Source organism: Mobula birostris, chromosome 22, assembly GCF_030028105.1.
Source record: "Mobula birostris isolate sMobBir1 chromosome 22, sMobBir1.hap1, whole genome shotgun sequence".
NCBI lineage: Eukaryota > Metazoa > Chordata > Chondrichthyes > Myliobatiformes > Myliobatidae > Mobula > Mobula birostris.
The window spans coordinates 13,270,419-13,289,181 of NC_092391.1; the positions used below are offsets into that span (position 1 = coordinate 13,270,419).

The 18,763-nt window shown below is 41.9% G+C and overlaps 1 protein-coding gene across 6 annotated transcripts in view; it reads right to left on the reverse strand.

The window, feature by feature from the left end:
* Positions 1 to 223: 223 nt before the first annotated feature.
* LOC140186135 (disabled homolog 2-interacting protein-like) overlaps positions 224 to 18,763 on the reverse strand; it is a 606,748-nt gene continuing 588,208 nt past the window's right edge. For all 6 annotated transcript variants that reach the window (XM_072240039.1, XM_072240040.1, XM_072240038.1 and 3 more), the window contains 3 exons: positions 17,476 to 17,678; positions 15,398 to 15,485; positions 224 to 3,933 (listed from right to left, as the gene is read on the reverse strand). In XM_072240039.1, the coding sequence (XP_072096140.1) occupies positions 3,766 to 3,933; positions 15,398 to 15,485; positions 17,476 to 17,678 (459 nt within the window). In that variant the 3' untranslated portion in view covers positions 224 to 3,765. The remainder of the gene's footprint in view (positions 3,934 to 15,397; positions 15,486 to 17,475; positions 17,679 to 18,763) is intronic.

The following is an 18,763-nucleotide window of genomic DNA, read 5'->3' on the forward strand; positions in this document are numbered from 1 at the left end:
ACCACAGCAAAACATTCTCACTTTTCTGCACTGAATTTTATGTTCTTTACAGCAGCCCATCCTCACAGCTTGACTACGTTCATGTGATGTGTTACTAGCTTCCCAATTCTGCAAACTAAAAACCACAACTAATTTATCACACTATGGTTCTCTGATTAAGTGTGCCTGTAATAACAATGTTCCATGTCTGATTTAATAATGACGTTACACAGATTGGTTAAAATAGCTAAATAAAACTTTAATAAGTCTAGTTGCAAATGTACATAAATTGCACAGCCACATATTTTAACACAAACAACTTTTCTGTACATTATTACAGGTTAAGTAAGCTGAAGTGAATCCAGCAAATACTTTAAACATACTTACAAAAGTGTAAGGATATAAAACGTACAACAGTTTTCCAGGGACAAGTATCAGCGAGCACCAGTTACTTGGAGGCATGTCCTATCACACAGAATACTGAGCACAGAGCAAAATTCCTGGCTTGTTTGTGGCAAATGAGACCATATGCCACACATCCAATGATAGTACAATCGCATGTTTAATTTAGATCCTCAAAATAAATGTCAAAACAATGTCACAGAACCTTTAGCTTTAAATACTAAAGCAAGAAAAGAACTTTTTTTAAAATAACAAGCTCTTCATGTGTATATTTTCCCATTCCAATATTGTGTGCTCAGCATTCTATTCCAATAAAATCCTGGGCTGCCCTTGGGTTGTTTAAGACTGTCAATAACTTGCGCACACTTCGGACCATACATTGCCTATGGAAACATACTCTCACAATATCAAGATGCACAATCTTTGGCACAGTTCTCTGCTTGGGGAGACACCTTTTTAGAATAGTTTCGACCTGAAACAAATAGGCTATAGTCTCTCAGGAGCTGTCTCAGTTCCCACTGAAATCCCTCAAGCTTCTAGAGGAGGAAAACTCTATCGCTCTTGGAAGAATTAAATCCTGGGCTTTAATTGTTTATCTTTTCAATTTGAGCAAAGCATTAAAATACTGAAACAACTTGCTTTATAGATGGTGTTCATAGTCGGGAAATACTGAGCCATATACAGTTCGAAAACTAATTCACTAAGCTTCTTAAATACATTCAAATAAATGTTTTTTGATTTTGTGTGGAAGCTCCCTGCAGACAACTATACATGCTGGGACTCTGCGAATGTATTAATAAATCCTCAGCAGCCTCCTGCTCTAACTTCTAAAGGTAGTCTCAGCTATACAAGGAAAAACTAGTATTAATGCAGAAAATGCTTTTAGCTACATGCAACACTGGAGTTAATGCCAGTAGCAATGACTGCATTGAGATATACAAAATAACAGACCCCAGAACTGCCAGCTCACCGTGCAGTCTTACTAGGGGTGTGGATCTTGGTTTTCGCTGCCCTGCCATAAACTGAAAGAAAAGAAACAATGGAATGGCTTTAACATTGAGAAATTGTTTACGTTAAAAGACTTTCACAGTTTTTAAAAGAAATAAAAATAACCATGTGCAATTTAATTCAAACTGTAAACACTGCTTCTTATGGATCCACACAATATTTTACATGCAGTTTTAATAAAAAAACAAAATATTAAAACATTTTGAACTGCAATAAAAAGTACAAATCTACAAAGTAATTTAAAAAAACCTTTTAAGGCTTATTTGCAAACTGTAATGCTAGTGGATATTAGGCAGGTATAGACAGGTTTGGCACTGCACTTAAAACATTCTCTGTTTACTTCACATCTTAGTTTTGCTAATGCCTTCTACAGCAGGATGTGCTGTCACGGCTTCTGTGACTGCTTGCATTCCATAGCGGTGCCCAAATCCGTACTGAAAGCCAGTTTGTTTCTTTTGGGAAACAACAGAGTCGCTTTACCAAATCACTGGTGCAGTCATGATACTTGTCATATGTCAGTGTTGCTAAATACAAATGCAACTTAAGATGCTGCAAATCTGAAAAGTCAGTAAATATAACAAATGGCCTGAAGAACTACAGAATCACAGATTGCAATCACACAGTGATTTTGTTTGCCTACTGTATATAAAGTGGTTTTAATTTGCCACCATTGGCTTTTTTTTTTAATCAGACATTTTAAACAACATAAACAGCAGTTAAAGATGCAGTCACTTCGTAGTGACTTTGAGACAAGCAGTACCAGAAACAGATGTTAACTATATACAGTTTACACCGGATACATAGAGAGCGCTTTAACACAGCACAGATGCAGAAACTGACTTGCACAGTTAAAGTAAAATTGGAAAGTAACTTGATTGTTCGTGTTTCTTTTAAAAATACCTGCACAAACACATATAGGTATAAATTCAGCAGAACTGTTAGTACAGTACAGTATGTGTATCTTTTGTTTTAAATCAGATCTTTTGAAGCAGCAGTGGCCAATTCCATGTTTGTATGGGAGCAGCAGGATATTGGGGGGCGTGGGGGGGGGGGGTAAATGTACCAAACCATCAATTTGTTTTAAAACAATGGTGCATGTATGGAAAGGATATCAGCTTCAAGAGTCCCACTGAACCGAGATGATAAACACAGACTAAACATTTCCATTAGATGGTGATTCAGGTAGATGCATTGAACACAAGCTCTCTACCTGCTTCTTTTTCTATCACTATGATTTACAGCCATGCTTTTCTCTTGCTTCCGATTAGGAGTCAATGGATCTTTCCATAAACTATTTTTCTCAGTGGATAACTTCCAGTGCAATCCGCATTCTCCCATCTCACATTAGTAATTATAGTGTAGTGGTTAAAAGTCCTTAAAGCATTATTCTCAAAAACACAAGATGGTTGTACTTGGCCGGATGTCAGAGTGGTATAATCCAGAGGAAAGACTTTATGGGAATCTTCACTTTAGTAATTTTTAATGTTGTGGTTAGAAGTCTTTAGAGCATTATTCCCTAAAACAGAAGATGGTTTTGCTTGTTTAGATGTCAGAGTGGTATAATCCAGAGCAAAGACTGTATAGGAATCTTCACACTGCCATCAGCTGTTAAGAAAAGCATTTTCTTATAAAAAGTTTCAAAGTAGGAGAACTGTTTCCCAGAAGACACCGTTATGTGCATGGTAAAAGTGCATTGGAGGCATTGCTGGCAAACTGTCACTATCAATGGACAGATACTCTTCCTCCTACCTGTCCAACAGGGATAGAAACAGCACAAACCAGTCAAAATCAGAAAGTGTTCAGCATCAATTAGTTTAGAAATAACAATGGGGGGGGGTTAATCACTTTATTCTATAAAACTGGTCTACACTTGTGTCTGCATACTCAATTTTGATGGGAATAAAGCAATAACGAAAGACTTCCCATTTCTACAGAGGCATTTACGTGGAATGATGACTTCAACGGGCCACGTCAAGTCGACGTGCAAGTACTTATAAACGAGTGGCTCAAGGGTCATCAGATAGACGTTGTACTGGAAAAAATATTCTAAGAATTGCTTTTTGGTTGCAACTATTTCAAAAACTCACTGCACACTCAGATTAAGCACCTGAGTTTACCTTACATGAACTCTATGGTATTCCAGTGCAAGATATTTGCCTGAAGACTTTCTAAGGCTCACTACTTCTGCTGTAACAACATGCTTCTTTTTGACACCATGTGGCCACCTTAAAGAAACTTTTATACAAACACTAATATAATCACAAGATATCTGGATGCAGGTTTTCTCTGTTACTGTAGCTAACGGCAGTGCTTTAGCATGCCCTGTGTTGAGATTACTCATGGTACAAGGTAACTCCTGTCACTTAGCTCGGCACATCAGCAGTTGCTGCTGTTCCTGAATTCCCCATTTTCTGTGATCTGCAGCTTGGTGGGATTAGTAGGGGAAATCCCATTTCGACTCTGCATGCTGTATCTCTCCTTCAGCTGTGTCAGGGCACTCATCAAACGAGCATTAGCAGCATCCAGGGAAACAATTCGTTTCTCCTGTTGGAAACAATACCAGTACAACCATATTAGTTCAAGTTCAGTTTGCTATCATTCAACCACACACATATATACAGCCAAACAAAACCACGTTCCTCCAGACCAAGATGTACAACACAGTACATATAACTCACATAGACAACATGTACCACCAGTAAATTAACAAATAATAAGGTGCATTTATGACACAAGTTCAGAACTGAACAGTACAAGAGTACTGGCACTTCATGTGTGATGAGACCTGGGTGGTGGCAGGGAACTCAGTGGTCTTATGGCATGGGTAAAGAAGCTGTTTCCCATCCTAACGTTTCTTGTCTTAATGCTGCAGTACCTCCTGTCTGAGGGAGGATAGGGGGATCAAAAAGATTGCTGGACGGATAGGATGATCAGTGACAACGCTAAGGGCCCTGCGTAGGCAGTGCTCCTGGTAAATAACCTCAATGAGTGGATACTGTAGCTTCCAGTCTGAAGCACGAACTTCCACTTCTCCAACTTCCGGTAATCTCCCCCTCCTTTTCCATTCCCCATTCTGGTTTCCCTCTTGCCCCTTCTCTTCATCTGCTTATCAATGCCCTCGGGTGCCCCTCCTCCCTCCCTTTCTCCAACAGCCACACTCCCCTTTTTAGATTCCTAAAACTGAAAAAGATTCATCCATTTCCAGCTTTTACCTTTTCTACCTATCACCTCCCCTACCTACCCCTTCACCCAATCTCACCTATCACCTCCCCTCCCTCACCTACTCCTTCACCCAATCTCACCTATCACCTCCCCTCCTTCACCTACTCCTTCACCCAATCTCACCTATCATCTCCCCTCCCTCACCTACTCCTTCACCCAATCTCACCTATCACATCCCCTCCCTCACCTACCCCTTCACCCAATCTCACCTATCACCTCTCCTCCCTCACCTACTCCTTCACTCAATCTCACCTATCACCTCCCCCTCACCTACTCTTTCACCTGATCTCACCTTCCACCTCCCCTCCCTCACCTACCTCTTCACCCAATCTCACCTTTTACCTCCCCTCCCCTACCTACTCCTTTACCCAATCTCACCTATCACCTCCCCTCCCTCACCTACCCCGTCACCCAATCTCACCTATCAACTTCCTCACCTACCCCTTCACACAATCTCACCTATCACCTCCCCCCTTCACCTCCTCCTTCACCCAATCTCACCTATCACCTCCCCTCCCTCACCTACCCCGTTACCCAATCTCACCTATCAACTTCCCTCCCTCACCTACTCCTTCACCCAATCTCACCTATCACCTTCCCTCGCTCACCTACCCCTTCGCCCAATCTCACCTATCCCCTTCCAGCTTGCATTCTTTCCTCTCCCCCCCTCCCCCATCTTCTTATTCTGGTTTCTTCCCACTTCCTTTCCAGTTCTGAAGGAGGGTCTCAGCCCGAAACATCGACTGTTTATTCCTCTCCATAGATGCTGCCTGACCTGCTGAGTTTCTCCAGCATTTTGTATGTATGTGCTACTTTGTATTTCCAGCATCTGCAGAATCTCTTGTGTTTGTTATATTAGTTACAGTCTTTTCAACCACCAAAGTATTAATATTTTATAAACCTGATCTCTTTCTTAAAAATACACTTAAAATTTCAGGGGAAGAGGGCCAGCTGGTGGCACAATGACATCGGCGCCGGACCCAGGAGTGGTTGTTCCTGGGTTCGAAACCAGTCGGGTCTGCTCCCGAGTACGCTTTCCATCTGTGCCGGTGAGTGTTGAGATCGCAACTCTACCTCGTAAAAGAAAAGGGAAAAATACTGCGAAAATGTCTGTGTGAGGAGTGGTGTGTCACACAGTCTCTCTCTCGCTTCGCGCCTTGTAAAAGCCATGAAAAAGACATCATCATGGACACGCGCACGCACAGACGCACATTCACAGACACGCAGACGCACACGCACAGACTCGCACGCACGCAGGCACACGCCAAGAAAAAAGATTTCAGGGGAAGGTTTCTCTAAGAATTTTAGCGGAGATTTGATGGAGGTATATAAAATTATGAGAGTATAGATAGGGTAAATGCAAGCAGGCTTCATCCACTGAGGCTGGGTGGGTCTAGATCTAGAGGTCACAGGTTGAGGGTGAAAGTGTGGAATGAACTGCCATCAGAAGTGTTGGCTGTGGACTTGATTTCAAAATTTAAGAGAAATTTGGATAAGTATATGGATAGGAAGGTTATGGAGGGCTATGGTCCAGGTGCAGGTCAATTGGACTAAGAAGAGTAAAAAGACATTGCAACTCCCACCTTTTCTATCCTCTGAACATACATCCTAATGTTGACGCTGCATATATTCAGCACAGATTAGATGGCCCAAAAGGCCTGTTTCTGAGCTGTACTGCTCTATAACTCTAACTTATTCCTGATCACTTGTCTGTTAAAAAGTCAGTCTTACAGTGATTCAAAAAATAGATTGTTAATGTCTGTAGCATTTCCAAGGTCATGCTCTGGGATACGCTGTGCCGTTGCCTAGCACCGGGTCCCAATGGCCCTGCAGTTTAAAGCAACAAGCTGAGAAGTGGAGCTTTCAGCAACGGACCCCCAAAAAGCTGCAAGGGTTGGGAGTTGTAAATCTCACAGTGTATTTTCTAGAAACAGAGATGGAGGCAGCCTAAGGCAAATAGTACAATGGGGAATATGTGACCATGAGTGAGCTGCTGTCAGGCCTGCCTGGTATTCACTGGGCTCTGAAACCTGGTCTGTAACAAACACATTATTTAATCTGTGTCGTGCATTTATATGTGTGCTTAAAGGCAAACAGCATTAACAGTATGCTCTGAGGATAGGAAAGGTATGAATTGCAGCACAATTTTTGATTATGAAAGGGAATGTCTTTTTCAGAAAAAAAACTCAAAAGTTAAGGTCAACCTTATCCTCCGTAGAATGTTTAAACACATGCTGCCACTGTCTGCAAGGAAAAACAAGAGAAAATCTGCAGATGCTGGAAATCCAAGCAACGCACACAAAATGCTGGAGGAACTCAGCAGGTCAGGCAGCATCTATGGAAAAGAGTAAACAGTCGACATTTCGAGCCGAGACCCTTCATCAGGACTGGAAAAAAAAATAAGAGGTGAAAGATGAGGTCAGAGGAAGAAGGTGGAGGGAGTCTGTATGTTCTTCTCCATGACTGTGAGGGTTTCCTCCCACAGTCCAAACTCATACTAGTTGGTAGGTTAATTGGTCATTGTAAACTGTCCCGTGATTAGGCTGGGGTTAAATCGGGGGTTGCTGGACAGCGTGGTTCGACGGATCAGAAGGGCCTACTCTGTACTGTATCTCAATAAATAAATAATCTCTTTATACTTCCACTCTCGTCATTTATCCTTCCGAATATTGCTTTTATACTCCCCGCTTATGACAGCATCACAGAACTGTGGCCAGTTGGTCCACTGGGTCTATACCAGCGATTTGCAAGAGAACTCCAGCTGGTGCCACGCTCTCTCCTCCACGATGCACACGTAATTGTTGTTCAGACAGCTAGCCAGCTGCTTTGAATGACACAATTAAACCTGCCTCCTTCACCACCCTGGCGGTGCTGTCTAGATGAACCGTTCCGGTACAAAAGGTTTTCATGTACTTTATTTAGAGATAGCACACAGTAACAAGCTCTTCTGCTCGACAAGCCCATGTGATCAATTAGCTTACTAACCCGAATGTCTTTGGAATGTGGGAGGAAACCTCCTCCTATTAACTTTGGTGCCATTGCCGATATTCTTAACTGTACGTCCTGGCATTCATGACTGCTCTGCCAGTGGCAACTTCTTTCTCTCCCATCCTAACTAATCTCTAAATATTAAAACCTCCTGCAACTTTCTCTATTCCAAGGAGAGTAACCCCAGGCTTCTCCAGTCAATTTATGCAACCTAGTTCTCATCCCAGGAATCTTTTTAGTAGATTTCTCCTGCCCAACACCGTTGTGGCCAAACCAGCGTTCTATAAAGGTTCGTCATGACTTGCCTGCATGCTTCTGTTTGTTTCAAACAAAAGAAAATCTGCAAATGCTGGAAATCCAAGCAACATACACAAACTGCTGGAGGAACTCAGCAGGTCAGGCTGCATCTATGGAAAAGCATACAGTGACGACCCGGGCAGAGACCATTCAGCAGGACTGGAGGAAAAAAAATGAAAGATCTACTCCTCATCTTTTTCTCTCCAGTCCTGCTGAAGGGTCTTGACCCGAAATATCCACTGTACTCTTTTCCATAGTTGCCGCCTGGCCTGCTGAGTTCCTTCAGCATTGAGTGTGTGTTGCTTTTGTTTGTTTGTTTATTTATTTATTGAGATACAGTGCAGAATAGGCCCTTCCAGCCCTTTGAACTACGCCGCCCAGCAATCTCCGATTTAATCCTAACTTCATCACAGGCTAATTTACAATGACCAATTAACCTACTAACCGGTACGTCTTTGGACTGTGGTAGGAAACCAGAGTACCCAGAGGAAACCCGCATGTAAAAACTCCTTACAGACAGCGGCGGGAATTGAACCCAGTTAGCTTGCACGGTAAAGCTTTGTACTAACCACTACACTACTGTGCGTTTATAAATCTTAAGATTCATCGTCTTCTTAACCAATTGTTCAATCTGTCCTGCTACTTACAGCAAACTACGTACGCATACGCTGGCTATTTGTTCTTTTAACTCTCTCGTGGTTATGCCTTCTGGTTATGGTTTCCTGTTCTTACCAAAATGTAACACTCACATTCCAAACTATCACTTCCCACTTTAGACTTGCCTGTACCTCCTGCATATATGAAAAGGGTGCATATGAAAAGATATTTAATATATCAAATTATTAATGCATATTAAGAAAAACAGTAATCATGTTGTCGATGATTCCTTTGACTTAACAGATTTTATTTTATTTTTATTTAGAGATACAGCGAGTGTGAAACAGACTCTTCCGGCTCAGCAAACCATCTATTTAACCCTAACCTAATCACAGGACAATTTACAAAGACCAAATTAACCTATTAACCAGTATTTCTTTGGAAACTTGGAGGAAACTGGAACACCTGGAGGAAATCCACACATTCCATGGGCAGGGTTACAAACTCCTTACAGAGGAAACTGGAATTGAACTCTGAGCCGTGAGCTGTAATGGTGTTGTGCTGACCGTTACGCTATGATGCTGCCTCAACCTGCTGAATTCCTCCAGAAGATCACCTGTACCTCCTGAGTTGAGCTTATGAAATACCGTCTCACAGACAGATGGCAGTGATGTCAAATGTGGCTCAAGTCCAGAGCTTAGAGCTTGAGGTCATTCATCTGACCGGTTGCATCATGGTGCGGTACCGCAGTTCCAACACAGGGGGATGCAAGAGGCTACAGCGATTTCATGTACACAGCCTGGCCCATCATGGGTACAACCATCCCCAGCACTGGAAGCATCTCCAAAAGGTGCCTTCTCAAGAAGGCAGCATCTATCACCGGGGATCCCCACCATTCAGGTTGCCCTCTTCTCACCGCCACTCTCATTTCCAGCACCTCCCTCTCATGACCCGAGTAACTCATCGTATATTACATGGCGGAGAAGTGATGTTGTCCGACTGAACAAATGCAGGAATTTTAGGGTCAGGATTGGCAGGAGATGAAGCTGAATGCAATTGCAGTAACAACGTGCAATCAGAGCATTGAGTATAGGAGTTGGGATGTAATGTTGAAATTGTACAAGGCATTAGTAAGGCCAAATTTGGAGTATTGTGTACAGTTTTGGTCACTGAATTATAGGAAAGATGTCAACAAAATTGAGATAGTACAGAGAAGATTTACTAGAATGTTACCTGGGTTTCATCACCAAAGTTACAGAGAAAGGTTGAACAAGTTGGGTCCTTATTCTTTGGAACGTAGAAGGTTGAGGGGGGACTTGATAGAGGTATTTAAAATTATGAGGGGGATAGATAGAGTTGACGTGGATAGGCTTTTTCCATTGAGAGTGGGGGAGATTCAAACAAGAGGCTATGAGTTGAGAGTTAAAGGGCAAAAGTTTAGGGGTAACATGAGGGGGAACTTCTTTACTCAGAGAGTGGTGGCTGTGTGGAACGAGCTTCCAGCAGAAGTGGTTGAGGCAGGTTCGATGTTGTCGTTTAAAGTTAAATTGGATAGATATATGGACAGGAAAGGAATGGAGGGTTATGGGCTGAGTGCAGCTCGGTGGGACTAGGTGAGAGTAAGAGTTCAGCATGGACTAGAAGGGCCGAGATGGCCTGTTTTGGTGCTGTAATTGTTATATGGTTATATCTGTGCAAAAGTACAGAGGCTGCTTTGGAAGATGGCAAATACTGGCGGCATGGTACTGTAGTGTGAGCACAACACTTTACAGTGCCAGCAACTGGGGTTCAATTCCCACTACTGTCTGTAAGGAGTTTGTACGTTCTTCCTGTGGCCACATGGGTTTCCTCTGGGTGCTCCGGTTTCCTCCCACAGTCCAAGGAGGGGTTAGTAAGTTGTGGGCATGCTATGGTGGTGGTACTTGCAGGCTGCCCCTGGTACATCCCTGGATTGTGTTGGTTGTTGATACAAGTGATGCATTTCACTGTATGTTTCAATGTACTTGTGACAAAAAGGGCTAATACATATTTCTATTAATGAATAGAATCAGGTTTATTATTACTGGCATGTGTCGGTAAAATTTGTTAACTTAGCAGCAGCTGTACAATGCAATACATAATATATGAAGAAAAAAGATAAAAGATCTAGTGTGTGTGTGTGTGTATATGAGAAATTGTGAAATTAATAAATGTAACTGATCATGAAGCTACTAAATGTAACTGTGTATGTGCATGCAAGAAATCACGAAATCAATAAATCAGGGAATCTAACAGAGGATGAAGTAACTGAGCTGAAGATAACAACTTCATTTATCACGACATTTAAAGGTCGCAGAGACAAGACATGTCCAGGTTTATGGAGTGTTTCAATGTCTTCCCGAATAAGGTACAGTTTCAATGGAATGCACCTCCAGCTCAGGAAATATTAATATGAAAGCATTAATTCTGAATACTTTCACCTGCAGCTCAGTTTCCCTTTAAATAATTTCCTCCTGCAGTATACTTTATTAGGCATGTATTATAGCCCAAAGGTAATAAATGACTTCTGTTTTCTTTATACTGTGGACAGAACTACGAAGCTATACTGAGTTATATGTGACCCATCACAATTGGTTTAGGTTGTTGTGGGGCATAACAAAATATCGACTTGGAACAGTAATGGAGAGAATAAATTGAAAAGGACATTCAAATTGTGTTCTTAATAGAGCCCAGGTAAGTGCTGGGAGCCCGTGAGGCATTGAGGGCTACTTTGAGCTAAATGTTATCAGAGTAGGCTGACTCAGTACAAGAATTTCTGTAAATTCTGGGTATGATATCCAATGGGGCTTTTCACTGGAATAGAAGCAAAGTTTAAGATTAATTGTGCGCAGCCAATAATCCAATGAGCTGTCGGCATAAGTACCATCCAATGAAACTTGAGGCCGTTGGCACAGGGTAACGGTGAGAGAATGCAGCATTATCGGAAGTCCACCTTTGAATAAAATATTAAACCAAGGTCCTGCTTACCACTTCAGATGGTAAAATAATTGAATGCACTGTCAGAAGAACAAGATGGCATTGTGTTGATAAACCATCTCTTACTTAAGAAAAGGACACCTTAGGTGGTTATTTACTTTAATTTGTTCCTATGTAGATCTAACTGGCTGCCAAATTTGCCAAGAATGTACAGTACTGGGCAAAAGTCTTAGGCACAGATATCTATAGCTAGGGTGCATAAGACATTTGCACGGTACTGTAGTAATTTTATGTATTGCACTGTATTGCTAATGGGAAAAAAATCCATATTTCATGATGTATATGGGTGATGATAAACCTGATTTTGATGTGGGTCTCCGTTGTGGACTGAAAGTGGGAAGGGGGCAAGGAGAGGGAAGGGAACAGGAAGCACTAGAGACACATTCTGTAATCAATAATCCAATTGTTTGGAATTAAATGACATTGCCTGGTGTCTCAGTGCTGGGCGTGTCTGCACCCACGCCAAACCCCATCTCTGGCACTCCTTCTCTGCCACCTGTCCCATACCCCTCCTGTAGCGCTCCACCCTCACCATTCACAATATCCTTTGTACCAACCACATTTACAAACTCACCCTCGGCTTCACATTGACAAATGCAGTACTGTGCAGAAGCCTCCTGGGAGTACACACCTTGCATAACCTCTCACGGTCCGAGAACACATCCTACACAATCAAGAATCAGCCTACACAATGCTTCTCCTGTTTGAAGAGGCTGAAGGGAGCTAGACTATGTGCATCTATACTTACATCATTCTAAGGACACGCAGTAGAGAGCATCGTAACAAGCTGCATCACTGCACGGTACGGAAACCGCACCATGGCGGACAGGAAGTCAAAACTGCTCAACACATCCCCGACACCAGCCAGCCCACCACCACGGAAGTATATACAGAAAGGTGCCAGGAAAAGGCCAGAACCATCACGAAGGATGTTCGTGGACTGTTTGCCCCACTCCTGTTAGGCAGGAAGCGACGTAGCATCTATGCCAGGACCAGCAGACTCAAGAACAGTTACTTTCCGCAAGCAGTAAGGCTGATCAACACCTCCACACGCTAACCCACCGCACACAAACCTCTGCTACCACTACCTTACATCTCCTGTCAGAGTCATCTTATGTAGACACTCCTGTGCCTAGCGTCACTATGGACATACAACCAATCTATATATACAAACTTACCATATGTACTTACAGTATATTTGTGATTTTTTTACTATTGTGTTCTTCATTTTACTTATTTAGGGTACAGTACAGAACAGGATCTTCTGAGCTTTCAAGCTGTGTCGCCCAGCAACTCACCAATTTAACCCTAGCCTAGTCACAGGACAATTTACTTTGACCAATTGACCGAATATCTGGCACATCTTTGTACTGCAAGAGAAAACCTGAGCACCGGGAGGACAATATACAATAGACAATAGGTACAGGAGTAGACCACTCGGCCCTTTGAGCCAGCACCGCCATTCACTGTGATCATGGCTGATCATCCACAATCAGTACCCATTCCTGCCTTATCCCCATAACCTTTGATTCAGCTATGTCTTTCTTGAAAACATCTAGAGACTTGGCCTCTACAGCCTTCTGGGGCAGAACATTCCACATATCCACCTTCCGGGTGAAAAAGTTTTTCCTCAACTCCATTCTAAATGGCCTACCCCTTATTCTTAAACCGTAGCCTCTGGTTCTGGACTCACTCATCAGCGGGAACATGCTTCCTGCCTCCAGCATGTCCAATCCCTTAATAATCTTATATGTTTCAATAAGATCCCCTCTCAGCCTTCTAAATTCCAGAGTAAACAAGCCCAGTCGCTCCAATCTTTCAACATATGACAGTCCCGCCATCCCGGGAATTAACCTTGTGAACCTACACTGCACTCCCTCAATAGCAAGAATGTCCTTCCTCAAATTTGAAGACCAAAACTGCACACAATACTCCAGGTGTGGTCTCACCGGGGCCCTGTACAGCTGCAGAAGGACCTCTTTGCTCCTATACTCAATTCCCCTTGTTATGAAGGCCAGCATGCCATTAGCTTTCTTCACTGCCTGCTGTACTTGCATGCTTGCTTTCAGTGACTGATGTACAAGAACACCTAGATCTCGTTGTACTTCCCTTTTCCTAACTTGACTCCATTTAGATAATAATCTGCCTTCCTGTTCTTACCACCAAAGTGGATAACCTCACAGTTATCCACATTAAACTGCATCTGCCATGCATCCGCCCACTCACCCAGCCTGTCCAAGTCACCCTGCATTCTCATAACATCTTCCTCACATTTCACACTGCCTCCCAGCTTTGTGTCATCAGCAAATTTGCTAATGTTACTTTCAATTCCCTCATCTAAATCATTAATATATATTGTAAACAGCTGCGGTCCCAGCACTGAACCCTGCGGTGCCCCACTGGTCATCGCCTGCCATTCCGAAAGGGACCCGTTAATCGCTACTCTTTGTTTTCTGTCAGCCAGCCAATTTTCAATCCATGTCAGTACTCTGCCTCCAATACCATGTGCCCTAATTTTGCCCACTAATCTCCTATGTGGGACTTTATCAAAGGCTTTCTGAAAGTCCAGGTACACTACATCCACTGGCTCTCCCTTGTCCATTTTCATAGTTACATCCTCAAAAAATTCCAGAAGATTAGTCAAGCACGATTCCCCCCCCCCCGTAAATCCATGCTGACTTGGACATATCCTGTTACCGCCATCCAAATGTGTCGTAATTTCATCTTTTATAATTGACTCCAGCATCTTTCCCACCACTGACGTCAGGCTAACCGGTCTATAATTCCCTGTTTTCTCTCTCCCTCCTTTCTTGAAAAGTGGGACAATATTAGCCACCCTCCAATTCACAGGAATTGATCCTGAATCTATAGAACATTGGAAAATGATTACCAATGCGACCACGATTTCTAAAGCCACCTCCTTAAGTACTCTGGGATGCAGACCATCAGGTTCTGGGGACTTATCAACCTTCAGTCCCATCAGATTACCCAACACCATTTTCTGTCTGATGTGAATTTCTTTCCGTTCATCCATTACCCTTGGTCCTCGGGCCACTATTATATCTGGGAGATTGTTTGCGTCTTCCCTAGTGAAGACAGATCCAAAATACCTGTTCAACTCATCTGCCATTTCCTTATTCCCCATAACAAATTCACCCTTTTCTGTCTTCAAGGGCCCAATTTTGGTCTTAACTATTTTTTTCCTTTTCACATACCTAAAGAAGCTTTTACTATCCTCCTTTATATTCTTGGCTAGTTTACCTTCGTATCTCATTTTTTCTCCACGTATTACCTTTTCAGTTATCTTCTGTTGCTCTTTAAAAGTTTTCCAAACCCCTGGCTTCCCATTCATCTTTGCTATGTTATACTTCTTCTCTTTTATCTTTATACTGTCCTTTACTTCCCTTGTCAGCCACGACCTCCCCTTAGGATCTTTCTTCCTCTGGAATGAACTGATCCTGCGCCTTCTGCATTATTCCCAGAAATACCTGCCATTGCTGTTCCACTGTCATCCCTGCTAGGGTATTGTTCCATTGAACTTTGGCCAGCTCCTCCCTCATAGCTCCATAGTTCACTTTGTTCAACTGTAATACTGACACTTCCGATTTTCCCTTCTCCCTCTCAATTTGTAGATTAAACCTTATCATATTATGGTCACTACCTCCTAATGGCTCCTTTACCTCGAGGTCCCTGATCAAATCCGGATCATTGCACAACAATAAATCTAGAATTGCCTTCTCTCTGGTGAAACCCACATGCACATGGGACGGAACACACAAACTTCATCGGATCCAAAGTAACAAGTATTTTGTTTTCCTTTACGCTTGGGTACTGAAAGTGACATTAAACAATCTTGAATTTCCTGCATCGTAGGAAGGGAGATCCTTACCTGGGCTTCAATGATCTTCTGCTTGGAGTCTACTGCAGCTTGCATCTCTGCATGGTCTTTCTTCAGTTCATCTTCCACGGCCATTAACCTTTAAAGAAAAGACGGGAGTAACAGCAGGGTCAGACAGACTTAAAAGCTCAGTCAATCCTGAGGTTAAACACAAATACTGATTATTGCTGAGTTCTACTGTATTGTGAGTCAATCCAATTTTTAGATAGGCCAAGGTCCTTTGGCATTCTATCATTTTGTAACAATCACTAAGAAACAAATAATTGCTTTAATGGTAGGAGGAGGCTTTTGTTGAGTACAGGAGCACAAAAATAATTTCCCCCTTCCCCTCTGCAAATGGGGAGTCATGCTAGAAATTGTTTCATAGTCAGTATACCTGCCTACTTGGACGCTTAACCTGTGTGAACACTGGCAGTGTTGCAAATAAATCCAAATCACCTCAGTATGAATTCATAAATTCCTACTTCCAATGCGGGCCACAATAAACAACGAGTACCTTCAGCGTGCTAATCCAGAGCCCGTGGGGTTAAAAGCTTTCCTATTAGATCAGATGACAAACAGTTGGGATAAATGGGCCATTTTAAGGGAAGCAAACAGTAGTTACAGGAGTTCCACAGGGATCAGTACTTAGGCCTTTAATTGTTTACAATCTGCGTTAATGACGTAGATAAAGGGAGTAAGTTTATCGTAACCTATTTTACTAAAAATAGATGAGCAAGTTGTGAGCAAGATGCAGAGAATGCAAAGAGATTATGAACTGGTAAAGTGAATGAACAGAAATTTAGCAAGGGCGGTATAACACAGGTGCTGTTCTGCTGGATTATGATAAAGAAGCAGGATATTACTTAAAAGAAGACAAATTCAGAATACTGTTGAATAGTGGCCTGGATGTCAACATCATCAAAAACACAATGTCACAGCAAACAATTATGGGGGTAAAGAGAATGGTCTTTGGAATTGGACTTGGTTACCCTGTACTAAACGTGGAGTTGGAATTTTGCATGATAGGTCCCTACCTCCATTCTTGTTATGCTCAAAGACATCTCAGTTATGTTCCAAACTCTTTACTTAGAAAAATTGAAACCTTTCAAACATTACATACTCTTGCAAGAACTCTTAATGCCATTTTTGTCTGCAAATGTGCTCCACTTCAAGTGGTCACATCCTTTTAAATTTACAGCCCTCCTTTATGATATTACATACAAGCTTCTGTCTCTCCTATGGTGATCTCCCACAGAATTTACCCACCCTTTTTAAAACCACAGCAGCTGTGTGGTGGGTACGACTAATGAAGACCAACTAACACCCAAAAGGAAAATCTATTTTATTCTGCCCCTTAAAATGATTGACATAATTTGGCACCTTTGATGTACAAGTATAAACGATAAGGCTTTATAGGGCATTGGTCAGACCGCACTGGGTCCCTTATCTAAAAATGGATGTGCTGGCACCGTAAAGGCTCAGGAGGAGGTTAATGGGAATGATTCTGGGTACAATGTTCCCTCTAAGGTGTGCACATACAGAGAGCAGTCAAAGTTTAAGGGGGGAAGGCAGGAGAATGGGGTTGAGAGGGTTAATAAATCAGTCATGATGGGGTGGCAGAGCAGACTCGATGGGTCGAATGGCCTAATCCTGCTCCTGTGTCTTATGTCAGCATTTAAATCCTTCCATCAAAGCTGTGATGAAGATCAACAACAGCTACAATGGGCCTACTTTTGTTCCCCATTTATCCTGAAGAGAACAGAATATACAACATTCTACCAATCTGCACAGCCTGAATGGTCCTTCACACTTCCAATTTCTCTATTCAACAGGCAATATTTAGATTCAGCCGTTTTATTTTTTTTATTATGTCCTCTGTGGAGATCAAATATTTTATCCTAATATGAAACTAGCAAGATGTGAATCCCAAGGAAAAATGACTGTTAAACTGATGTATCAGCTTGGAGAGATGTTTCAGTAATTGCTCTCCCACGTCAGCATTAACATCAAATTCACAATTATGCAATGGCTCCAAAGCTACATTACAGTAATAAAAAAAAATTCCTAACAGATGTCTAGCTGCATACCTGCTGATTATGCCTTTCATCTGCACATCTTTGTCTTCTTGTTGTCTACGAAGCCGTTCCTCACCCTCCTCCAGCCTGGCTTGGTACTCCAGCATCATCTTTTGTGCTTGCTCCTCTTGGTTCTTTAAATGAACCTCATATTCCTCCAGCTTCCTATTGGAAGCCCTCAGTTTATCCTGAAGTATGGCAATCTCCTGTTGATACTGATAGGAATAAAGGCAGTGGACTTAAAGAGGGTTCATTATAAAAATACGATATACAAGACTTAAAATATCACTGGAAAACGCACATTTCCCCCATTTAAAAAATAGTATCTTTAATATCCTGTAGATTTATAACATTGTGGCCCATCAGCTATACATTAATACCAGAAAAAAACAACTACAAGTCTACTAATATTCCTAGCCGGCATTTCATTCAGAACTTTGGGACACAATCTTTAACAATGGGAAAATTAATTGGGTTTAAGTAATATATTTCAATGAAGGTGTAATGCATTTTGTAGGCTTCTGTTGTAAACTGTAGATTTCACGAAGACCACGGGAATTTATTTTAAGTCAAATTGTGCACACAGCATAAAATGACAAATTCTCCCAGGGGGTTCAAGGGCTGCAACTTTGAGAGAAATCTGCAAAGTCACCCCCCTTTTGCATAGCAGTAATTTGAACAAGTAAATTTAAAGCTATTAATCTGGAATTACTTTATAAATGTTGTTTTTCAGCAAAGTTAGACAGATTTGAATCTTCTAAAGTACTTAATTCCTACTTGCTTTTGGGGATATCTTCAGCTCACCATATCAGACATGCTTAATGACTACCTAGGATCTACTTCTCATATTTGTAATGAATACAAAATACATCGTTGTCCCCTCCGGGTTAAACAGGCTGCATGCATCCATTATGGACGCTGTTCAGATAAGAGCTGGGTAGCTGATAGAGCATTCACCTCAGCAGTGTGTCATTTAAGCATAAGAGGCTGATGCAAGCTTTTTGAAATGATTGGCATTTGAAAAAGAAAGAAGAATGTAACTCCGTGGGGAGCCACCATTACAGCTTCACAGAGAGACATCATCCTCTGTAACAGCTTACCAAAAACAAAATACAGATTTTAAACTAGGCATTCAGTTCCAAAAGTACAATGCAAATTTCTATTAAATTCAGGCACGACCAGGATTAGCAAACATGAATTAGTTAAAAATCTGAGTGCCAGACATCATCTTGCAATTATGTTTCCATGGGTAAGAGTCAGAAACCAATTGTTTCTGCAAGAAGCATTAGAAGAATGAGAA